Source organism: Anolis carolinensis, chromosome 2 (assembly GCF_035594765.1).
Source record: "Anolis carolinensis isolate JA03-04 chromosome 2, rAnoCar3.1.pri, whole genome shotgun sequence".
In the NCBI taxonomy this organism is placed as follows: domain Eukaryota; kingdom Metazoa; phylum Chordata; class Lepidosauria; order Squamata; family Dactyloidae; genus Anolis; species Anolis carolinensis.
Genome location: NC_085842.1, coordinates 247,668,741 through 247,694,947, shown reverse-complemented (window position 1 = coordinate 247,694,947; position 26,207 = coordinate 247,668,741). Strand labels below are relative to the sequence as shown.

Sequence of the window (26,207 nt, the reverse complement as noted above, 5' to 3'; positions counted from 1 at the left end):
CCAGGTTAAATGCATATTAGATTTAATTAAACATACTTTAAAAATTCATTAAATCCATTACATCTATGTGATTAATTTGTGAATTTCCTTCCCTAATATGCCTCGTTTGTGAACATTCTACTTGTTCTACTAGTCTAGCCTTCAACTCTGCATTAATCTTCTCTTTTATTATATCTTTTATGTCACTCATTTCAGAAAACTGAGTGTGCTAAGATTCCATATGAAACAAAGTTCTGACTGGAAAACAGTATATTTTCAATAAACTTTTTTCTCCAAATATTGTATACATCTTGCTTGCATTTCAGCTCCGCTAGATGGAAATGTCTCTATTAGCTTCCTGTTTCAAACTAAAATGGCTTCTTCCTGCCAATCAAGTCTCCTGTCTGTGCCTTCACATGCTAACTATATGGCCATTTGCATCTCTAGCTGCAACACTGTCCTTTACCCAACATTTTAACACGATGCCCTGAAGCAATGCTGAGGTACTTAAAGTGGTGAGCCTTTGAATTTTTATGAATAAATAAATCTAGTAAGTCCGCTTGCTTACTCTTGTATTTATTTTTGTCTTTCTTTCCCTTCCTAGTTAATTCGAGTGCTTTTCATCATCTCTTATGGTCAAAGCCATTTTAGATTCATCTCGCAGTGGCGATTTTAAGGTCAACTGTGTCACTTTCATTTGTTAAAAGTATTTTTCTTGATACTGTTTTCAAATGCCAGATCAACATGCAACAGATTGCATTATTTTTAGTTGTGTGCCACTTTGTGATCTGCTGAACTACATAGGAGCTCAGCAGGTGGTATGCTGTCAGATCCAGGCACCTTTTTAACACTTTAGGATGTGCTTCTTCCTTTGCCCAGATGAACTGCGGGGGCCTTACTTAGAAGCTCTGGAAATCCCGGTAACCAAAGGCACTTCAAGTAGAACAATCCAACAAAATTTTATTTACACAAAGTCCTTGGCAGACTTGGCACATGTAATTAAAGTTGCAAATTAAAAACAGTCCACTTATAAAACCTTGCAGATGTTCCTTGCTTGCTTTTCTCCTTTAGGTTGCTGAGCTAACTTCCACCAAAGGCAAAGAGGTCCAGAGATCCTCTTCACCCTAGCTCTGAGCTGCTATCAAAAGATCTATAACTATCTGAGCTCAAAGCTAGTTTTTGAGGCGAAGTTGGTAGAGCTTCCTCCAGTGGCAAAGAAATCAAAAGATGTTCTCTGCCCCAGTGCCAAAGCTATTAGAAAGAACAGGTCTTTCCCCTATCTATGCTTGGCACTGGTTTTAAAGGCAGGTCATTTGTTTGTACTTACGATGGCCTTTTCAGAGTTGGCCTGGCTTGGCCACACAAGCACATCTATGATGTTTCTCCTTCAGTCTAGAAGGCAGAATAGGCTTCTCAAAATGGAGCCTTCTATCCCCAGGAAAAGGGGCGGTCTCCAGAACAAAACGATACATTTGCAGGCTGCAACTAGCAAAGACTTGCAAACAGGCTAACTATCAGACTGCTGCAGAATCTGCAGCAACCCTGGAGCAAATGCAAACAGATGCTATTCCTACAACTATAAAAAATGCAAACCAAACCTCTTGGGGACGGAACAGGTGGTTTATTTAAATCATCATCCACTTGCCTTTTCACTTGGCAACTAGCATACGAAGAGCACTATAAACAATCTCACAATCAGTTATTTTTCTCTTTTTCTTTAAATTTTTATTTTGCATTTTTATAAATAATGATAGCATAGAGAGTAAAAGGGAGGTGAGAATGTGGAAAATTCAATCTGTTGGCAAGGCAAGAAAATAAAACTGAAGAAGGAAATCAATGCTCCTAAAAGAATTTGTTTCCTGCCTTGAACTAATGACGCATGAGGATAAAACCATATGTCATCGATTGCTCCTTCAGTTATCCAGAGAATAAGGCTTCACAGTCTAATTTACTTTATGCCTCTTTCATTTCATACCTGACAGTTCCAAGGTGGATTTGCCAAATTTAAAATGGAGACTGATTTTACATAGGTAAGATTAAATATACTCTTTAAAAGATTGGACTGACTGACCAAAATGTATGTAAGGTGCCCTGGTATATGACAACGATTTTCCAGGGGCGCCGAGGAATAATTTGCCCTCCTGCTTTTTCACTTGACTCAGTTTTGTCTTCTTGGTTGCTGCTGCAGTAATTCCTCATGAATAAGATGTTGCTTATGTTGTACAGCAGTGACTATCATGATGGAAGCTGTTTACACTTCTTCCTTCTCTTCCTAGGGTGCGAGGGAGATAGGAGCAGCCTGTGCCCTGTTGGCTAGAATTGCTGCTGACATTTACACATATATCTTGGCTCAGCACTACTTCCATAGCTGCTCCTTCCTTCACTCCAGATTAGGACAACAGCTGAGCATGAGGTCTTTAAATCTGATTTCAATTCTTCTGTACATAAGAAACCTGGTTTATAAACATTCCAGAAAAACGATTCCACAATTCATTTTAATCACATGATGCAGAACATCCAGTACACATTATGGTTTATTATTGAAGATATCCCTGATGTGATAATAGTTCTTACCTCTTGGTCTTTGGGTACTTCCTCAGCAAGTGTAAAAAAATCAGCCAAAGCATTAAGGAAGCCAAGATCCAAACGAAGATCCATTTCTTGAATTAGGACTTTAAAATATCTGCAAAGGAGTTTAAAAACAATTGAAACTTTAAACAACCATAACAAATTAAAAGTTGTGCAGATCAATGCAAAATTACTGTAAAATCGTAAAGACCCGAAAAACCTTGACAAAAAGCTGCTTTAACACAGCATCAGAAAGCAACTAGAATCAGCCTCCAAGGGCAAGGCATTCCACAACTGGAAAAATCACAAACAAGCGGAAAAAAACACCCTATTCCCATAGTTTCATACAATATGTCATTCCTAATGGTGGACTGAGATGAGAGCCTTTACATCAGCCCTTGGATTTTCAGGCAAGAGCATATAAGGAGAGGTACTTCTGCAAACACTGAGATTCTAAGCTAACTAAGGTTGAAAATCAACTTGAATTTAGGCTGGAAAACATATTACAAACCAGTGGATTTCTTTAAAACTGTGTTACAATAAATGCTTTCTATCAAAAGTTACAGTTAGCAATCCAGATACAGTGTTTTGCCCTAGGTATAGTTTCTAAAAGTAATAGAGTTGTACTTACTTTATACGTGATATCTCAGAATGTCCTGCAGTTCTTATGACAATACTGACATCAGTAAATGGTTTAGGTTCTATGGAAATTTCCAACAAAAAGAGTGAGCAGGGTTGGCACTTACTCTTTTATGTTTTATTGAAATTATACTCCACTTTTTTCCCAGAATGGGACCCAATGTGACTAACAATAATTTTAAACAATTTAATTAAAATTTTAATTTATAAAAGTTGAAAAAGTATAAAACAACAGTATTATTTTTTAAAAAAAATAATGGTTTAAAAGTGAAAACACATTTAAACCTAAGTATTAATAAAAAAAAAACTGTTGAATCCATTATTTTTCCATTTGCAAACGATATAATGAAAAGGTAGTAAAATCAATGATCTAAGGTGGCAAGAGCCATATATGAGGCATATATGGGAGGAAATGAAGTCAACTTCTAAAATGAGGAACGAGAGGTTGATACTTATCATGGAGAATCATTCTAGAAAAACAATCTGCAACCATAGGGTTAATCCCTTGTGCCAGAAAATCAAGGCAAGAGACCAAAATTTTATCCTTACTCCCTTAGCTTACTTCTTCAATTCTGTTACAAACCTTGAAACATTAAAGCCACTGAGATTTACGTTGAAATCATTTCACTGAGCTGCAGAGAAAAGGTGATGCCAGCAGTCATAACTGCCCTGAAGGCCCAGGATATTCCAGAGTTTCCAGCAAACTCCAGAGTATTGCCTAACTTTGTCAAAAGCAGAATCAAGTAGGTTGAAAGTCACTATGTGTTGTGGCAAGAGCCAGAAGTTCATTAGGTTTCTGTAGGAAAGCGCCAAGTTTCCTGATACTACCGTAATTCCCATAATGCTCTATAAATAATTGTAATAGGATAGATATATAGAATTATTCTTGTCAAGCTGGCAAGACAGGAGAGGAGAAACTCAGAATGGAGTAACAGATAAAATGTTTTAGAAATTTGGTCTTCTGCCCTGATCAGCTGGAACAAGGGATTCACCCAGTGGTTGTGGATTGCTCCTTTAGCATTCCTGAAAATGCACTTCTACAAATATATTCAATACCATATTCAGTAATTAAAAACTGACTGTATAATTTAACAAAGTTACAGATAAGTTATTTTTCAGATTCAAGTTATATTAGCTGCATGAATTTTGAAAGGATATTTATATTTATCAAAAGGGCACTGGTTAAAATACTGAGTTCCTGTCTGCCATAATGCTTACAAACAATGTAAGTTTGTCAAGCAAGAGTGGTCTAAGATGTGTACAAAAACTTGGGAATCTTTCATTGCCCCAGGATAGGAATTTCTGGGGGAAAGAGAAATGGCAGAACTTATGTTTCCCATCTGACCCAAATTACTTCCAGTGGTAGAATGACAATCACATTCCTTTGTTTATTATAACAACATCTGATTAATTTTAGCAATTAAGGAGCAGGTCACTCAAATGAAGTTAGAAAAAGCAACTGTTTGAACAATATATTCTCAAGACGTTTCTGGCAAATTTAGCAAATTCAAAAAATAAACCTATTAACAAAAATCACTTTATCTTCTAATATTACCATGAATTAGTTGTCCCTCACTCTTGCAAAAAAGATCCTCCTAATTTATTACAAAATGTAGAAAAAAAGCATAAAAGGTGTTAAACAGTGTTAACAAACCTGAATCCAAGGAGATGGACTTGGGAGGTTTAATAGGATAGAACACAAAGGGAAATATGGCTCCAGGAATCTGGTTTTGTATCTGACAGGGGCAATGACAGGACAATATGATGCATGTTAGATATCCACTTGCAAATGTTTCTTTTACCCTAAATGTTTGATAAACATCCTATCTTGCAGTTATACTGGCTTCACATATGTTAAGAGGAAAAACAGAAAATCTTATTTAATTGAAGTCAGCTGCTAGTTTTTTCAGGTTTTTTTTCCCATTAAAGATTAAACTTTGAATTTGAGTACACCAAACATACATTATGTCTTAATCCAACATTTATATAATGGAAATTCATACGCTTCTCATAAACATCTTTCAAATTAAGGGAAGTGTTAATTTTTTTAAAAAAACCATATAGGAATAACAATCACTGAAGATACTACAGAGAAAAGCTTGAAATACTAGCTGCATGGATTAAGTGAAATGCTGAATTAAAAATCTACAAAATATGATTTTATCTCTTTTAGTTCATCAACCCAAAGGCTTATTTTACTATTCACTTTTAGTAATTACAAAACATACCTGTATCCTATAAATCTGGACTCTGAAGGACGATTGGTGTTCAGATGTACTATATTGTACTTTTAAAGCCGGTAAAAAACTTCTTCGCACTGGGATTTCTGAGGGCTGTAGTATTTTCATGTTATTACCAGTAGGAGTCAAGCAGACCTGTTTTATTTTTTTAAAAAAAGTTCAAATCTAAATAATATTTCTTTTTTTTTCAAATAAAACATTTAAACACAGTCCAGTGAATTTTAAGCACTTCTAAATTTCACCAATTTCAACTGAAAATATCTTGAAATTCTACGGGAAAGCAATTACCCTATACACTCGAGTATAAGCTAAGTTTTTCAGCCCGATTTTCAGACTGAAAAAACTCCCATCAGCTTATTCTTGGGTGAGAGTCCTGGACGGAAGGTGTGGGGCTGAAAGAAGAGCCCTTTCCCCACGCCTCCCCGCCAGGACCCTCACCTCTTCTCCCTTCTACCCCATGTACCTTTTCCTCTGAGCCAGGAGGGGAGCAAGGCCCCTGACAAACCCTGCCATCACCGCCAAGGAAGGCACACACTTTTCCTTCCTCCCTTTCACCGTGTGCGCCTGTCTCACCTCTTCCTTCACCCCGGGCGCACCTTCCTCAGTGGTGGAGGCAGCCACCGCGGTGGGGAAAACCCCACCGCAGTGGCTCCCTTGTCTGCTGAGGATGGAGCACACACACAGGGTGACGAAGGGAGCCACGGCAGCGAGGTTTGTCCCGAACGCCACTTTACAAAGGCAGAAGGGGGTTAGACTAGATGGCCCAAAGGGTCTCTGCCAACTTTGATTCTTAGTGTTATTATAGCGGCTGGCTGGCCATCTGTCAGGGATGCCTTGATTGTGCTTTTACTGCACTAAGGCAGAAGGTCCTTGGACTATATGGTCTTTAGAGGTCCCTTCCAAATCTATTATTAATATTAATATTATTAAAGCTCGATAGTCATCTGTTGGAGATGCTTTGATTGTGCTTTTTCTGCATGAAGGCATAAGGGGTTTGGACTACATGGCCCATGCTGTCTCTTCCATATCTATTATTATTATTATTTATATTAATATTATTAGGGCTGGATGACCATCTTTCAGGGTTGTTTTGTTCATTCTCTGCATTAAGGCAGAATGAAGGGGGTTGGATTATATGGTCTTTAGAGCTCCCTTCCAAATCTAGGATTCTATTAAAGGAGTCTTAATCGAACACGAGCCAACAGTGTGATGCTGCAGCTGAAAAGGCGTGTGCCATTCTAGGCTGCATCAATAGGAGAAGCCTGAGAGAAGGTGAAAGGAAACTGATATGAGACTTTGCCTCGGCTGGTTTTTAAACTGCTTTTAATGATAACTATCTAATGCACTGTTTTTTTAAAATTTATTTTACAATATTTAGTATTGTCTTTTGTTTAAAATTTTTGTTTTTTGTTTATATAGGCATTGAGTGTTTGCCTGTTACTATGTTGGAAGCCACCCTGAGTCCTCATTGTGTGATAGGGTGGGTAGAAATAAATAATAATAATAATAATAATAATAATAATAATAATAATAATAAAGTTATTATTGATTTATTATAAAGTGGTTTGGAGATGGCACTTCACACCAATTAGATTAAATCAAATTGATAAGCAATACTCTAAGCAGTGCTGGAGGGGCTGTCAGGAAATCTGTACATACATACATATGTGGTGGTCCTGTAAATGTGTTCAAAAGTTTTGGGAGAACATTTTTAAAGAAATAAAGGGAATCACCAAAACAGAAATAATAGGAACGCCTGAAATAGCACTGCTGTCATTTATGGATAATATTCAAATATCCAAAGAGTTAAAGGAACTAATCACCAACTTGGTATCAGCAGCAAGATTGTTAATAGCCAAAAAATGGAAAGGAGGGGGGGAGGGGAGTACCAATTGGAAGAATGGTATAAGGAGATTTGGGATATTGCGATAAATGATAAATTGACATGCAATATTAAGATTAAAAGAGGGTTATTAAAAAGGATGATTTGGGGAAGATATGGGGAAAAAATCATAGAGTTTGTATATATAGAAGGTAAGGGGAAAAAACCTGTAAAAGAAACAATGGAATTTTGGAAATAAATATTGTAATTGGCTGGTCTGAGGTGAAGCACTATTTATTTATTTCCATAATTTCTATCCTGCCCTTCTCACCTGAAGGGACTCAGGGCGGCTTACAAAACTGGCAGAATTCGATGCCAATACACAACAATACAAAAGAATAAAACATTAGTAGTTAAAAATAGATTTAAAACAATACAAAATACTTGAGCCATTCATCCACAGAATCTTGTACATAAACCTTAGTCCAGACCGAGTCGAGCCAACAAAACCTATTCTTTAAACACTTGCTTGCATAGCCAGGTCTTCACTTTCTTTCTAAAACTCAAAGGGGATGGAGCCTGCCGGATGTCCCTGGGGAGGGAGTTCCACAGCCGAGGAGCCACCACTGAGAAGGCCCTGTCTCTCGTCCCAGCCAGCCACACCTGTGAGGCTGGTGGGACCGAGAGCAGGGCCTCCCCTGAAGATATTAAATTACATGGTAGGTCATAGCGGGAGACATTTTCGGACAAGTAAGCTGGGCTGGAACCGTTTAGAGCTTTATAGGCTAAAGCCAGCACTTTGAATCGTGCTCGGTAGCTAATTGGCAGCCAGTGGAGCTGACGTAACAGAGGAATAGTGCACCAGTGGAAGTATAGAAGTAGTGGAAGTATAGACTCAGATAATCCAGTTCAAAGCAGATATTGTGGGATACAGGGCTCTGGAAGGGCCCTCTCTCTGGCCCCTTCCACACATGGCTGAATAAAATCCCACAGTTTCTGCTTTGAGCTGGAGTATCTGGGAGTGTGGACTCAGATAATCCAGTTCAAAGCAGATATTCTGGGATACAGGGCTCTGGAAGGGTCCTTCCTCTGGCCCCTTCCACACATAGCTGAATAAAATCCCACATTTTCTTGTTTTGAGTTGGAATATCTGGCAGTGTGGACTCAGATAACTCAGTTCAAAGCAGATATTCTGGGTTATATGGCAAGGGCCCTCTCTCTTTGCCTCCTTGTCATGTTGCTCAACTGACCCATGATTTGCATTTCTGCCTGTTGTAGCAGGCAGAAGGAATGCCCAGCTTGCCAACGTTTATATGCCACTTAGGGCCCTTCCAGACAGGACCTATATCCCAGGATCCAATCACAACTTTTCTGTTCATCCCAAATTATCTGGCAGTGCGGACTCATATAATCCAGTTTAACATCAAAAGCCTGGGATGGGATCCTGGAATGTGAGCTATTTTCACACCCTGCTCCTTTGGATCTTAATAATAATAATAATAATAATAATAATAATAATAATAATAATATTTTGTGTGTTGTCATGACCAGAATCAACGCTTTTATTTTTCAGTGATTGGTTGGGGGGGGGGGGGGGCGCCAAAATTTCTGTTCGCCTACACTTGAAAATTACATTGGACCTCCTCTGCCTGTACGCTGCTCCGGTTAATAACCTGGCTGCCTCCCATTGGACTAATTGAAGCTTCCAAATAGTCTTCAAAGGCAGCCCCACGTAGAGTGTGTTGCAGTAGTCTAATCGGGATGTAACAAGAGCATAGACACCGTGGCCAAGTCCGGCTTTTCAAGGTACGGGCGCAGCTAGCACACAAGTTTTAGCTGTGCGAAGGCTTCCCTAGCCACTGCCGAGACCTGAGGCTCTAGTCTAGGATCACCCCCAGACTGCGAACCTGCATCTTCAGGGGGAGTGTGACCCCATCCAGCACTAGGTGAAGGGTAACAAAAGGTAAATAATATGAGTATGTAATATAGTTAGAGAATGAGAATATATAGGAGTTATGATATACATAATTCTGTACAGTAAAATTGTTAAAGAACGTTAAAATTTTATTAAGAATTTGAAAAAAAATAAAAAGTTATTATTGATACCATATTGTTTTTGTTGATCCTCCTTTTCACTTACAGAGCTAGTTTACTGTTTTTCTTTAAAATATGGTAAATTCAAAAACATTTAGCTTATTGATACCTCATTTAATGTAATTTTATTGGTATCTATATTTATTTTTTGGAATTTACCAGTAGCTGCTTCATTGCCCATCCTCGGCTTATACTCAAGTCAATAAGTTTTCCCAGTTTTTTTGTGGTAAAATTAGATGCCTCGGCTTATATTCGGGTCGGCTTATACTCGCGTATATACGGTATACTTAAAATGTATTCAAACCTGTGATGGCATATGGTTATCCACATTTTTAAAAAGTAGGCCATTAACAGCCTAATCCTATACATGTTTGTTGTTGCTGTTGTGTGCCTTCAAATCATTTATGACTTATGGAGATCTTAAAGTGAACCTATCATGGGATTTTCTTGGCAAGATTTGTTCAGAGGAGGTTTGCTTTTGCCTTCCCTCTGAGGCTGAATAAGTGTGACTTGCCCAAGAACTCCCATTGGGGTTCTATGGCTGATGGGGATTTGAACCCTGGCATATAGATCTGTAGACAAACAAGTGTACTGCATAAAAAGAGGCATGTAAGGTGTTTCATGCCCCTGCCAAAGTAAACCTGGGGAAAAGATTTTCTATACTTTTAATAATAAATTGATAAGCTACACATCAGATTTTCAGCTGAATTACAAATGAATAAAATTCCTCTCAGAATTACCGGGATGTAATCATCTAGATCCACTATTTTATCATCTGTTGGTGAGTGATCACAGTATTCATTAAATTCTTTCTCCAGTTTTTCTGTTAGCTTCAAACTCAGTGGCCGCCATCTTGACTTTTTTTTGGGTTTTGCCTCCCAAATTACATCTGAGCTGCAATAGAAAAAAAAAATTAAAAGTAGAGATTATGTGCAGTTTACAATAAGAACAAAATAAGGAAATGTCATACCAATTAAGGAATGACATTTCATCAGGCCTTTGAGCTGCTGAATATTTAATTTCTCTAGAAGCAGAAGGCCTCCAGTTCAAAAATTACTTCATTATACCATTTTGGAAATCTAGATTTTTTTTAAAAAAGTTTTAGCCCCCTGAAATCAATGACTTGATTAAGTTGGCCATAACATTGTATTCTGTGAATCCCATCATGGGAGAAAAGTCAGATATACATTCAACGTAGAAATAAAAAAAATCAGTCAAAAAATTGACCCAAAAACTTGGGTCAACATACCTACAAGTCAATACAAAGACAGTACCATAACTGATATTTTAAAAAGGAACCTTTCTCTGAGCACAGTGGTGAAAGGTGAGAACATGGTCCATCCTAGAAGAACCTAAAAAAAGCACTGAGACCCTTTATTCCCTCAGTTGCTATGCTACTTCTGGCATTGTTCAATGCCTGGTTGGTAAATTGGTACTGGTGATGGCCAAAGGCAATTGCCCCTCTGTGGCAGCAAAGGCACTTTTTCTTCTCGGTGGAATAACACTCGACTTATTCAGAGTTCATTTAAAAATACAAAATTTTAGCCCTCAAACCTGCCTTTCACTTGTATAAGAAACTCACTTCTTCTTCGTGGTGTCTGGTGAAATAAGCACATGTGGTAGTAATTGCCCCCAGCAATGCTCTCGGAACCTTAAAACAGCTGTTTGAAGTACTTTGGCTACAGCCCTGCCCATCTTCCCCAGAAGGCATATATACAGAGGTGGGGGTGTAGCTTCAGTTCCTTTTTCCCCCCGCCGCCTTAGAGCAGCTCTTTGGGAACTTCTCTGACTGTGATTTCAAGTTTCATTGACCTGGACTGTATTTTGATGATTCTTACAAGTACTTTGGCTTCAAATTGGATTTTTCACTATTCTGGATTTCTGACCCTGGACTGTCTGACTTCGGTATTGGTATGTCTACCCCTGGGTTTAAAAAGTGTGTTTCTTGTGGTTCTAAAATACTAGATTCTGATGGACATAATCAGTGTCTTTCATGCCTGGGAGAGGCTCATGTTGCAAAAACTTGCTCTGCTTGTTTGTCTTTAACACCACAAGCAAGGAAGAATAGAGAAATGAGGTTAAAAGCCATTCTTTATGAGTGGGCTTTGTTTCCCCCTCCTTCCCCAGCTGGCTCCCAAATGCCACAGAAATTTAAGGGGCAGCGGCATCCACTTACCCCTTCCAAGGAGGCCTCTCCCCTTCCAAAGAGGGCCAAGTCTAGCCCTCCAGCTACTCCCATGCCTTCAAAGGCTCTGGGAGATAGAGGAGAGGCTCAGAAGAAGAAGTAGAGTTCCCCTTCAGAAACGCGCGGCGTGGCCATGCTTCCAGGGCACTCCACTCCCTGCGCGCAGGCCCCCCCCCCCCGCGGGCTGCGTCATTGACATTGGCTACGCCTCTGACGCCAATGCAGGCCACGCCTCCTGCGAGGTCTAAGTCATGGAACACAGTGGTCCTAACGCCGGTTGGCTTGAGGTTTCTGCAGCCTTTGGAAGACTTTGGAGGGAGTGCGGCTTCAAACACTGTGCCTCCGCTACAGCCGCCACCTCCCGCTTGTGCGGTAGAGACAACTGGGGTGCGAGGAGATGCAGCTCAGCCTATGGCGAGCCCTTTCTTCTCTCAAGAGTCTATTGGAGCATGTAGCACGTCTGCTTCTGCAGCCCCTGTCTGCTCTATGCTCATACCCAGGGATGGGAGACTTGTAATGTCTCCAGACTTACCGTCTGGGTCTTCAAGGTACCTCAGCCCTATGCCTCAGAGTGCACCAGCCTTCCCATCGCCTCCACACAGGCAAAGGTATATTGCTGCTATAGTGTAGCCCAACACTTCAATACCAGCCAGATCTGATTACATTCATAGATCGCCAGGTGGTCGTGCCTATTTTTTTGGGCCTATATTAGTTCAGGACCAGCAGCCACTGCAGCTGCGATTGGTACCTATGCAATAGCAACAATCAACTCAGGCTCCAGTTCAGCCTATTGTTAATCCTGTGCCTTCATTGGCACCTGAAAACCCTCAGTCTAAGTCAGGCTCAGAATCTGATACCTCTCACCATTCTGAAGCAGAAGATGAGGTTGATTTGGCACTGGACCAACCAGTACCATCAGAGATGGCTCGGTTTGTTGCCCTAATGTCAAGGCTTCATAGAGCCCTGAATCTACCTGTTCCAAAAACTGAAAAGACAGTTGATTGTCACTTATTTCCGACAGATGAGCAGCAGCCATCAGCTCAGCCAGCCTCAGCTCTCCCAGCAGTTCCCTATTTACTGCAATTGGCCACCACTCCTGATATTGCTCCGATTCTGGTTGGGGCAATACCGCGAAAATGTGATGCTCTATATAAAGTGGACCTCGCAACAGCTCCCTGGGTTTCAAAACCTCAAAAACCCAACTCGGTTGTGATCAACATGATGCAGAACAAATGTTCAGCTAGAACACATATCACACCAACTGATAAGGAAGGAAGGAAACTAGAAGCTGTCGGTAAAAAGGTCCATCTTGGAGCAGGCATATCCACACGTATGGCCCACTATGGTGCCTACATGGCAGCTTATCAAGACTATCTGTGGAAAAAGATAGCTCCACATTTGGAAAGTTTGCCACAAGACAAACAGACCTTGGCTAAGATAGTACAACAGGAAGGAGTGGCGCTAGCTAAAGTCCCAAAAAGAGATGGCAAAGCACACTGCAGAGTTAGCAGGCAGGATATTTGCAGCAGCTACAGTGATACATAGACATGCATGGTTGAGAACTTCAACCATGTCAGAAGAGGGCCTTGGCAGAAGACCTTCCAGTCCATGATCAGGGACTGTTCAACCCTAAAACTGACACACAGCTCAAGAGCGCACAGGAGGTGCGTCAAGCTGTAAACAAGTATGGATTTCCTACCCATTCAACATCTAGATATCGGGGGAAATCGTATACCTCCACATCTTATAATCGTAAACCATACGAGGCACCAACAAGACCTTTGCCTCAGGCAACGGCATCCACATCCACCAAACAAACCTCAACATCCCGGTCCAGAGGACAGGGTAAGAACAAATCCCAACCAAGGGGAAAGTGACGTTTTTAGCAAGACTTTGGTTTCTTTCCCTACCCTATCCCTCACAAATTGCACGGGTGAGCTCCTAAATTTCCTGCTCTTTCGGATCACGACATAGGACATGCTCCGGCAGCAGATACACCTTTTGTCAAGTTTGGAGATCGTTTGGCGCAATTTGCTCCCGCATGGAGAGCGATTATTACTGATAAGTGGGTATTACAGATTATAAGTTCTGGTTACTCTATTGAGTTTTTCCAGCAGCCGCATACAGGCTGTATAAAAGCTACGCCACCGTCTAAAGTTTTACAGGAGGAAATTCGCACCCTGTTAGACAAGGGAGCAATTGTTCCACTCCATCCATCAATGTTTTCACAAGCTTTCTTTTCAAGATACTTTTTAGTTCCTAAAAAGGGCGGAGGCCAGAGGCCAGTATTGGACCTCAGAGGATTGAATTACTATATTGACCCTAAAAAATTTCGAATGGTGACACTGTCAACCATTTTGCCTCTGCTGCCAGATGGAGCATGGTTTGCATCCATAGACCTTAAGGATGCGTACTTCCATGTCGCGATTGCACCTCAGCACCACAGGTATCTTGCTTTTATGGTGGCACAAAAGGCTTTTTGTTTTCGGGTGCTCCCCTTTGGGAAATCAACTGCTCCACGGGTTTTTACCAAGGTCATGGCCGTGGTAGCGGCACATCTCCACCTTCAAGGAATAACCGTCTATATAGACGACTGGTTGTTGGTGGCACCTTCTAGACAATCACTGTTGCGAGATCTTCGTCTTACTTTATTGTTATTAGAAAACCTTGGTTTAGTTGTGAATCAGAAAAAATCTCATTTTATCCCTACACAGAGGATACGATTTATCGGAGCAGACATAGACTTTACCACTGGCAGAGCATATCTCCTGGATGATCGGTTTCGATCTCTTCGCACAGCGCTACTTACCCTTCTGCAAGGTCCATTACCACGAGCCAGGGATGTCCAATCAGCCTTGGGACATCTAGTATCCACAACAGTAGTAACACCTTATGCAAGGCTCAGAATGAGACCTCTTCAGATGTGGTTCTTGCGTGTCTTCGACCCACTGACCCAAAGCCAAAACATCTGTCTCTCTGTTTCGGCTTATGTCCGCCAGTCCCTACACTGGTGGTTGTCCCGGGGCAATGTGTGCGTGGGTGTTCCATTTCAGCAGCCACAAGCAACAGTGACTCTGACAACGGATGCATCTCTGTATAGATGGGGTGCATATTCCAGCTCCCTTATGGTCAAAGGCAAATGGACACAGCAGGAGGTCCAACATCATATCAATCTCCTCGAGCTCATGGCAGTACAGCGGAGCCTTTATGCATTTCAGGACTTGTGCCACGCCAAGGTAGTCCAACTATGCACCGACAATACCACGGTAGCGTGGTATATCAACAAACAAGGGGGCACAAAATCACGCTCCCTCCTAAAGAGGACCATGGACATATGGCATTGGTGCTTAGCCAACCGCACCCATCTGATAGCTGTGCATGTTCTGGGAGAGGACAACAGTATCGCAGATACATTGAGCAGGGAACAAGACTCGACTCATGAGTGGTCCCTTCATCCTGCCGAAGCGACTTCTCTTTTCCAGAGGTGGGGCAGTCCCCTGATAAATCTGTTTGCAGCACCACACAATGCAAAATGTGATCTGTTCTGTGCCAGACGGCAGGAAGACCAGACATGAGGGTGCCTGGAAGATGCCTTCATGTTCCACTGGTTGGGTCCACTTCTGTACGTGTTTCCTCCGATACCCCTTCTCAACAGAGTAGTATCAAAACTATCACGACAGAGCCAACTGCATACTCTTCAAGCCGCGGTGGCCCAGGCAGCCCTGGTTTGCTCTCCTTCGGATGATGTCGCAAGGGCAGTACCTTCCCCTTCCACTTCACCCGGACTTGCTCACAGCAGAACACCCCGACCATTGTCTCAAGCAGTGAGAGACATATTAGATGCAGCACATAAACCATCAACAAAGCGATCATACGCTTACAAATGGAAAAAGTTTACTGACTTTGTCTGGCGACAAGACATAGAACTGTTGATAGCTCCAACATCAATAGTGTTGGAATTTCTTGCATCACTAGCAACTCAAGGCTTACATTTGTCATCCCTCAAGTGTTACTTAGCAGCAATCTCGGCATATTGGAAAGAAACAGGATGCCAGTCTTGTTTCCAGGACCCTCTTATACAACGGTTTCTGCAGGGGTACAGAAACACACAACCTCCAGTAATACTTTCTATACTGGCATGGAGCCTTCAATTGGTTCGCTCAGCATTACAGAAACCACCCCTTGAGCCGTTGGCCCAGGTGGATCTCTCATATTTCTCAGGGAAAGTGGCATTTCTGCTAGCTATTACCACAGCTCGAAGAGCAAGCGAGCTCTGTGCACTGAGAGTAGATCATCCTTATACGAGATTCCATGCTGACAAGGTTATCATGCACACTGATATCTCATTCCTTCCTAAAGTAGTCTCTGCATTCCATCTGACTGAGGACATTGTGATACCCTCATTTTTTCAGAACCCTTCCACTCCACTCGAACACTCTCTGCATCTACTGGATGCCAGGAGGGCACTTGCATTTTATGTGGAAAGGACTAAAGAGTTCAGAGCTTCACCCAGACTTTTCCTGAAGTATGCTTCTCAATCAAAGGTCTACCTGTTTCCTCCCAGAGGTTATCAGGATGGATTGTGGCCACCATTAGGCTATCTTATGAGCTAGCTCATCAGCAGCCTCCATTTGTCATCAAAGGACACTCTACTAGAGTGGTGGCGACTTCTACAGCATACAGCCATGACATACCGCTCCACGAAGTTTGTAGAGCAGCCACATGGGCCACGCTACTCACTTTTGTGGCCCATTACAAAGTGGATCTGCTCTCCAGGAAGCAAGCAGCATTCGGCAGAGCGGTTCTTGGATCAGCACTGTCATGACGCCCACCGACTATGGTGAGTAGCTTGCTAGTCTACCACATGTGCTTATTTCACCAGACACCACAAAGAAGAAGCAGTGATTGCTTACTTGTAACCAGGTTTCTTCGAGTGGAGATCTGTGAAATTAGCACATCCCCACCCATCCTCCTCGCTGATCATCATGACTTTTTTCTCTAGCCGCATTCAGCAGCGGGGAACTGAAGCTACACCCCCACCTCTGTATATATGCCTTCTGGGGAAGATGGGCGGGGCTGTAGCCAAAGTACTTCAAACAGCTGTTTTAAAGTTCCGAGAGCATTGCTGGGGGCAATTACTACCACATGTGCTAATTTCACAGATCACCCCTCGAAGAAACCTGGTTACAGGTAAGCAACTACTGCTTATACATGAGTATATACAGAAAGTTTCAATACTATACACACTTACCAAAGAAACAAATCCCATTGATTCACTGAATATGCATTCCTAAGTGTACAATTTTGGCTACTTTAAGCACATTTAAAAAACTGTTTTAGAAAAAAAAAGCAAGTTTAATATTTCTTAACTGGAAATCTGAAATGCTTCAAAGTCTAAAAATGGTCAAAAATGGGTGACTAAGGGAGCTATGATTTTCCAAGGTCTTTCGCCTTCTCTGCCAGAGTGTTGGTGCCTCACCAAATTATAATTCCTATAATTCCACGGAATTAAGCCATGACGGTTGAAGTGAAATGAAACTGCATTAATTCTAAGATAAACCCTGAGATTGTGACATCTTGACTTTCTGATGATTCAGTGTACACAAGTCTTATTTCATGTACAAATTATTAAACATAATACCTCACAACCTCTGAGGATGCCTGCCATAGATGTCGGCAAAATGTCAGGAGAGAATACTTCTGGAACATGGCCAAACAACAAAATAACCCTGTGATTCCGGCCATGAAAGCCTTTGACAACGTATTATTAAAAATATTATATAACATTACTTTCAGGCCATGTGTGTGAGGTATATATGGAACATAGTTAAATTTTATGTGTAAACTTGGGTCCCATCTACAAGATATCTCATTATGTATGTGCAAGTATTCCAAAATCTGAAAAATCCAAATTAAAACATTTATGGTCCTAAGCATTTCAGATAAAGGATATGCTGCCTACACCTAGTTTAAAAGAGTTTCCATGCTAAATTATCTTTAAAAAGTCAATTTATAATTAACCATTACAAAAAGTAATTAAATTAGAAATACTGTAAATATTTTACCTTGTTATTCCAATATAAACTATTTCCTGCTTGAAATAGTTATCTACTAAAGAGATGCCAACATCTTGTAAGGAGATGAGTATTTCTTGTTCTGCTAATTCTACTTTTTCACTTTCATATGTCACTTTGAAAACCTTTTCATCTTCAGTGAAAAGGATAATACGCTGCAATCCTTCAAAAAATGAAACTAAATATATTCGTTTGTTTTCCACTTGGATAGCTGTCATCAAATCCTAAAACAAAAGATAAGCAAAGTTTTATTTTCAGAGTAAAGTCTCAAATCTTTTATAGTCTGGATTTATTTAAGTATGATGCACAGGTAGGGGGAAGCCATGTCCCTCCATCAGGCTGAGCAGCTCCCCAATTAAGAATGCACTCAAGAGGTCAGTTGGAAACCTGATGGAGGGGAGTAGGCGGGTTTACCTGTGTGATTCTATTGTGCCATCAAATATAGTATGAACCTCACTTTGGGTTATATAATTTAGCCAAAAAAGATGACCATTAGATTTGAGTAAATATGGTACTTATAACCCAATGGTTTTTTAGTTTTCTCTGAAGTACCCTCTACTGTAATATGTGTATAATTCATTCTTCTATAGATAACAATAATAATACTAAAATAATGTAACGTTCTAACACATGGAAAAGAGCCTCCTTGAAGACTGAGTAAATACAGTTGGGCGTCCCCTGGGCAACGTTTCTTGTAAACAGCTGATCTTTTCAACCCAAAAGCATTGCTTTAAAACATTTTATGCAATGCTTTTGACACAAAATAAAGAATAACACAGAATTATCATCAACCACAAAATAAAGACAGAGATATGCTGAAAATTAGAAAAAGATACAGGTATGTCTTACACTTGTGCAGCGCTACAATCAGAACATTCTAGAGCTCAGCACACTGAAGAATGAGAGACCAAGATCAATATCTGCAACAAGTTCGATACTGAAAAAGTTGTTGGGGTTGGGATCAGATTTAAACAAGTTGTTGAAGCCAGCAGGGCAAATTTGACTCTTAAATGTATTTTTGGATGCAAAGAAGGGAGGAGATGAAAGAAAGAGGAGATGAATCTTGTGAAGACTTCACAAGGGAGGATTATCAAACAAAAGAGTAGTACTTAGTGGCTTGTTCTAAATGATCTCATCTGCCACTCTATATCCTTCCCAACTGCTCAGTAAAGGCAGTCCGCCCCTACATGGTAAAGTTTTTACAGATAGAACAGTTTTGTACACTATGGCTATGGCCCAGATGTTTATGACTCAAGGGGACAATCTTTTCTCTGGAGCATTTTTAGAGCTTGAATAACTTCTTAAAAGCCATACAAGCTCCAAAGCAAGTCCATTCCTGCATTCAAATTCTATTACTGAAAAAAAAAGTGGAAATGGAAGAAAAAGTGTAGTGAAAGAGAAGAAACGAGAAAAGGTTTCTCTTAATGCAACTCGCATGGCTGATGAAAAAAATCAAGGAGAAGGCACTGATGCATGGCTAGACATCTGTTGTGAGAGATGGGAGCAAAACCCAAATGAGGCTCTGGGCAAAATATTGAACCACAGAGAACACAAAGAACCACCTTACTCTAAAAGTTGTTACACAGTTTAAGTAATGTACTAAAAATTATTTGTTAGAGTCATACATACATCTTTTGGTGTTATTTCTCCATTGATCTTTTCACATTTCCATTTCAATTTTCTAGAGCCTACTGGGTCAGCCCATGTGTAAAGCATTCCTTTATTTGGTTCTAAAACGTCTTCCATTACACTGAGTGAGCTGAAAATAAAACCAGGAAAATTGTGGTAAATCACAGGATATAACACAATAGAATTAGGTATCTGGGAAAATACTGTTTCTACATATTGAACATTTCAAAAAGAAGTTTGTATTAATTCATCTAGAAAACTGTATTGAAATCTCCTTATATCCATCATTAATCTTCCCCTGTAGTCCAATAATCAAGATTGTTTCTTCTGAATTCTGGGGCACAGGTGACTGGGATGAGTGAATATTGCAAGGCTGGTTCATAAATACAAGCAATTCCAGATTAAATCCAATTGTCAGACTTTGCTATAATAGATTCTTTGAATGAATGGGTTTGTAATGGGTTTTGACTTCAATTACTGATTGCATGTGTCTACCTAGTTGGAACTAGCATTTGGTTTTATAGCTTTCTGATCTTCTTTTGGTTATTCTGTTTTGCTAAAGCAAATAACTTGAAGTTCTTAAGGTAAGCAACCTCATTTCTGTTCAGCAGTGAAATACCAGTAGTGCACTATAAGGAAAAAAATGTGTGTCTCCCTCCTACTATGCACACACACACATACACATAAATATTTATATCCTACTCTAATATTAAAAAAACCCTCAGGGTATGTAAGACAATATAATCAACTATAATTGTTTAAAATAATGTAAAACAATAAGACAGAACAAAAACATGTTAAACCACCTGACAAGTAAAAACCAAATATTTTAAAATCCATTAAAACCATTTAAGAAAATTTAGAACTCTGCTGATGTAAACATCTGTATTCAATTTACTGAATCCCAAGGCTCTACTACATTTTTCTTGCTGCAGGGATGATACTAGAATTAGGTCTCTTAAAGAAGCTATCCCATAACTGGTGCACCATAGTGGAAGAGGACCCTCAACACACTCTCCCACATTGCATTGCCCTTGCCACTAGGATACAGAGGAGGGCCACTCCAACATATCTCAATCCTAAGTCAAGCATAGACAGAGACAGATGCACTTTCAAGTATCAAGGCATCAAGGCATTTAGAAATTAATGTTAAATTAATGTTATATCGTCCCTCACCTCTTTTTTTTTTTACCCTTCCCACCCTCATCCCCTTTGTCTCACGTGTCCCAATATGTACTCTTGTCTGTTTTTTATATGTCTATTTCATGTGAAAACAATAAAATATTTTCACCAAAAAGAAAAAGAAAAAAAGAAATTAATGTTACCAGCAGCACTCTAAATTCATACCAAAAGCACATGGGTAGCTAGTATAATTCTTTTGAAATCAATGTTAGATTATTTCTGAATAGTGTAGTGCCCAGCTGCAACGACTACTGTGGCTAAAACATCCCTGTCCAAGAAGGATTGCAACTCGACCATTCAAAACTGACCTTTGGTACTTCAAAGCAGAGAATCCACCTGGGATTCCAGGGACAAAGATGGAACTAGCACTATTCCTGTGATATGCACCTGCTACCTTGGAAGAGTGCAAACGCACCCAAAGCATGCCATTTATCAATTTCCTAGATCTGGGGAATCACCAGTCCACGAAGTCTCCACCTTACGGGGAATCAGCTTCAGTTTATTGGAATAATTCTGCACATTAAAGCACTTTGGTACTGATCCAACACTCACATAGCTCCCAACAATTCTGTCAACAAGGATACAGCTGGGTATCACCAACATGTTGCTGGTACTCAACACCAAACCCCTAATATCCTCACCAAGTAGTAGTAGTAGTAGTAGTAATAGTAATAGTAATAATAATAATAACAACAACAACTTTATTTTTGTACCCCGCCTCCATCTCTCCGAAGGTACTCGAGGCAGCTAACATGGGGCCAAGCCTAGATAATTACAAAAGAACGAAATAACATACATAATACACTTCATCAGCAGATAAAAATACATCAAGATAAAAACTCAATTATACACAGTAACACAGTAAAAGTAAAATAGTGACAATAGCATAGTTAAGAACAATTTAAAACTGAAACAAGAGTTAAAACAAACTGGGCCAAAGTGCGAGGAGTGTATATTGTAAACCCAATGGGAGAGGTAGATGAATAAAGTGCTGTATTTGATAGGAGACTTGGGATGGGATAAACGATGAAGTTATTTCCAACTGACAAAACAGAATAAATTATTTATTCATTTATTTATTTATTTTATTACAATATTTATATCCCACCCTTCTCACCCAACAGGGGACTCAGGGCGGCGGCTTACAATAAAATGCATATATAAAAATTATACAGTGCAACATAAATCAGTTAAAAATTATTAACTTACATCAGTATTCATAAAATACATTATAAAATACAGGTAGGCGTGTTCAGTTCAAAAAACTGGGTCTGTCGATTGAGTCCAGCGTACGTAATAATTAACGCTGCCAATTATTATTCAAAAGCCTGGCCCCATAACCAAGTTTTAACCTTCCTACGGAAGGATAGGAGGGAGGGAGCCTGCCTGACTTCAATGGGGAGGGCGTTCCACGGGCGGGGAGCCACTACTGAAAAAGCCCTGTCTCTCATCCCCGCCAGCCGCACCTGTGAGGCTGACGGGACCGTGAGCAGGGCCTCATCTGATGATCTTAAGCTTTGAGGTGGGTCGTAGCAGGAGACACGTTCGGACAGATAAGCTGGGCCGGAAGCGTTTAGAGCTTTATAGGCTAAAGCCAGCACCTTGAATTGTGCTCGGTAGCTAATTGGCAGCCAGTGGAGCTGGCGTAACAGAGGAGTAGTACGCTCCCTGAACGCCACTCCAGTTATTAACCTGGTAGCCTCCCATTGGACTAATTGAAGCTTCCGAGCAGTCTTCAAAGGCAGCCCCACGTAAAGTGTGTTGCAGTAGTCTAAACGGGATGTAACGAGAGCGTGGACCACCGTGGCCAAGTCGGGCTTCCCAAGGTACGGTCGCAGCTGGCGCACAAGTTTTAACTGTGCGAAGGCTCCCCTAGCCACCGTTGAGACCTGGGGTTCCAGGCTCAATGATGAGTCTAGGATAACCCCCAGACTGCGCACCTGCGCCTTCAGGAGGAGTGTGACCCCATCCAGCACAGGCTGTAACCCTATACCCTGTTCGGCCTTCCGACTGACCAAGAGGACCTCTGTCTTGTCTGGATTCAATTTCAATTTGTTGGCCCTCATCCAGTCCGACACAGCGGCCAAGCACCGGTTCAGGACCTGAACAGCCTCCTTAGTGACAGGTGGGAAGGAGTGACAGAGCTGGACATCATCTGCGTACAGATGACACCGGACCCCGAAACTCCTGATGATCTCTCCCAGCGGCTTCATGTAGATGTTAAACAACATGGGAAACAATACAGAGCCCTGCGGGACCCCACAAGTCAACGGTTGTGGGGCTGAGCAGGCGTCCCCCAATGACACCATCTGGGACCGACCCTCCAGGAATGAGTGGAGCCACTGCAGAACAGTACCTCTAAGTCCCATTCCCGCGAGGCGTCCCAGAAGGATACTGCGATCGACGGTATTGAAGGCTGCTGAGAGGTCCAGCAGAACCAGCAGGGACACACTCCCTCTGCCCAGTTCCCGGCGAAGATCATCGACTAAGGCGACCAAGGCTGTCTTGGTACCATGCCCCGGCCTGAAGCCAGACTGTGCCGGATCCAGGAAATCAGTGTCAACCAATCCCTGGAGCTGTGAGGCAACCACATGTTGCAGGACCTTGCCCAAATAGGGGAGACTGGAGGTAGGCCGAAAGTTTCCAAATTGAGTGGGATCCAATGATGGCTTTTTCAACAGCGGCTTGATCACAGCCATTTTTAGGCTCGCTGGAAACTTGCCCTCCCGAAGGGAGGCATTCACCACCACCTTCACCCACTCGGCCAATCCCCCTCTGGCTCTCTCACCAGCCAGGATGGGCAGGGGTCCAGGATGCATGTAGTCTGTCTCACCTCTCCAAGGATCTTGTCCACATCCTCGAGCTCAACCAACTGAAATGAATCCAACAAAATTGGACAAGCAGATGTGCTTGATACATCCTCAGAGACTGCCGTTACCATGGAGTCAAAGTCGGAACGGATCAGAGTGACTTTGTCCGCAAAGAACCGAGCAAATGCTTCACAGCGGGCTGCCGAGTTATCAGGGCTCCCACCTTGATTGGTGGGAGTCAACAACCCTCTGATGACACGGAACAGTGCCGCATCAGATATAGTAATTGTCACTGAAACGGGACCTGTCGTGGGGATTAGTAATCATTCTCCAAAAGCACACTTGAAAATCCAGGTTTTTAAACTTTTTCTAAAGGCTGACAGGATAGGTGCTTGCCTAATCTCCTTGTAACTGTAGCTCCATGTAGATATGAAACAGCATGAAGCACAAGATAGAACCCAGTGGCATCCCACAGCTTAACACACACATGTCAAATGCAAGCCCTGCAGGCCAAATCCACTCCGCCATGTCATTTTATGTGGCCCACGAGGCTTTCAATGCCAGAAAAACATAGTTACATTTATACAGTCTTACAGTTACGACTGTCCCTTTGAAGGCAAGAATAAGGGTGACGTGGCCCTTGGTGAAAATGAGCTTGACATCCCTTAATGGCTGTAGACATGAATGAGCATTTCTGATGCCATTCTTTGGAACTATCCTTAACCCATTCCTGATCAGTATTCATCCATTAAGGCATGGACTCTGGCAGGGTTCATATTATACAGAATTTGAAGAATATTTTATATACATACCTTTGCCCATATTCAATAATTTCTTCTTTAGTATGGTTAATTATCAGGAATGGAGCTGAACCAGCATGGTAATCAGAAAATATAATTGTCGTTGAATGTTCCGCTAGTGTGATATCCACAATAATGCCTCCAAGCTACCAGATATGAAAAATATTGTTTTATATTTCATTTTACTCATTTGTTTAACTTGCCATCACAATTATTTTAATTTCAAAAGCATAAGTAGTTCAGTAAAACATTTTAAATGTGTAAAATATTAATCTGAATTCTCAATACAGTAATACTCAGCTCTTACCGTATTGTCTAAATGTAGCAGCAAACTATTTTCTTGCTTATCATACTGGATAAGTTTTGGTGGAATATCAGAATTCTCTACTTTAACACGAAATTTTCTTTCATTCTTTTCAGGCCAAAAAGGAATGCACTAGGGAAAGAAAATCATATGTTTGTAAAGGAAACACATAATGGAACTCGAGTTGTAGACATCTATTCACGCTAACTGAATTTAAAGTAACCTAATCATATAAATACAAATATATACAGATTTATGAGCCAATAATCAAATATCATTTTACTATAGGGAACATAAAACAAGAATGTTAATAATCAGGTACATCTCCAGCTTTTAAAATCCAAATGTCTAAATTTGGATTTATAGTAGTGCTGGTAGTCAGTGGCGGGTCATCTTTGTTCTTCCTTCTTTTTATTTCTCAGGAAGACACAGTGGATGGCTGAAGGCAGCTAGCAGTACATGGTAAAAAGTGCAGACGGGAGAGAGGGCCAAGGCATTATAATATATGATGCTTATATTGTGCTATACTAATATATATTTTATGTATATATAACTTGTAAACCACCCTGAGTCTCCTTCAGGGTGAGAAGGGTGGGATATAAATGTCACAAATAAATAAATAAATAAATAAATAAGGTAAGTGAAGTGAAGTGGCAAAGGAACGGGTTGCTTACCTGTAACTGTGTTTCTCCGAGTGGTCATCTGTAAAATCCTCACTTATAGGTTTTCCACGTGGGCGTAATACAGTTTGGAACATCCTATCAGTTATTAATTGAAACAATTTGGTGGTAGCCCTGCCCACTTTCTCTGATAGTACAGATAGTACATATCTGACAGGGTTTAAGCTTCAGCTGCTAGAAGCTACCATGGATACCAAGGCATGACTCAACCATGGGGAGGATGTGCAGGAATATGCAATTTTCACAGATGACCACTCAAAGAAACACAATTACAAGTAAGCAACCTGTTTCTTCTTCTTTGTGGTTTATGGGAAATCGCACACATGGGTGACTAGTAAGATACCAGCTCTGGTGGTGGGTCATTCCACGGCTGAAAAAAGGACAGCCTTCTGAAAGGTGGCATCCTTCCTGGTGACGTCTAGCTTATAGTGGGCAACAAACATAAGTGGCGTGGACCACATCGCTGCCTGCCAAATATCTTCCAGAGGCACACGATATAGAAAGGCTTTAGATGTAGAGACAGCTCTGAGCGATTGACCTTTGATGCAACGGAGGAGATCCTGACTTAGGAGTTGGTAAGCAAGGCGGAATTTGGGGGTAACCCAGGATGAATTTTGCTATGGCTACACTGGGAGGCCCAGCTCATCCTGCCTGTACTTAAGAAAAAGCCTTGTGGGTTTCCCATATGTTGGAGTCATGCATATATGAAAGACGAGGGATTGTCTAACACTCAGGGAAAGTAAATTCTTCTCTAGTGGTGTCAAAGGGATCCCAGAGAGATGGACAAGGAAGTCCAGAAGGGCTGTGGTTGGGGCAACAAGTGAGCCTATAGCAATAGATCTGAAAAATGCAGAAAACAGGTGCCATTTGTACGTGTAGGATTGCCTGGTAGACAATCCTAGTGGCCTTTATGATTAATGACATGCCCTTTTTGAACATCATGGAACATCTTGAGGCGCCAATCCTAATTTTTATGTGTCTGGGGGGTAAAACTTGGCAGATGTGGCAGGTTTGAACTGCATGGGTCTCTCCCAAACTCATAAGGCACATTGCGTGGCCAAGGAAGAACTAGCCTGTCTGTTGAGGGTAAGCAGACTATGTTAGACAACCGAGTCATAGCCAGGAAAACACTAAACCAAAGCATCAAGCCAAGGTAGTATCAAAAGGAGTAGTCAAAAACCATGTCTTAAGTCCAAAAATT

General features: G+C 41.1%; 1 protein-coding gene across 3 annotated transcripts in view; it reads right to left on the bottom strand.

Annotated features, from left to right (window-relative positions):
* The window catches only part of vps13a (vacuolar protein sorting 13 homolog A), a 206,501-nt gene that overhangs the window by 42,358 nt on the left and 137,936 nt on the right, over positions 1-26,207 (bottom strand). For all 3 annotated transcript variants that reach the window (XR_010003415.1, XM_062972011.1, XM_016991003.2), the window contains exons 51-59: positions 24,330-24,458; positions 24,035-24,168; positions 19,231-19,360; positions 17,593-17,825; positions 10,083-10,236; positions 5,415-5,561; positions 4,841-4,922; positions 3,179-3,248; positions 2,554-2,662 (exon numbers count right to left, since the gene is read on the bottom strand). Coding sequence is in view for 2 of the 3 variants with exons in the window: in XM_062972011.1 (XP_062828081.1) it covers positions 2,554-2,662; positions 3,179-3,248; positions 4,841-4,922; positions 5,415-5,561; positions 10,083-10,236; positions 17,593-17,825; positions 19,231-19,360; positions 24,035-24,168; positions 24,330-24,458 (1,188 nt within the window). In the remaining variant the exon portion in view is untranslated. The remainder of the gene's footprint in view (positions 1-2,553; positions 2,663-3,178; positions 3,249-4,840; positions 4,923-5,414; positions 5,562-10,082; positions 10,237-17,592; positions 17,826-19,230; positions 19,361-24,034; positions 24,169-24,329; positions 24,459-26,207) is intronic.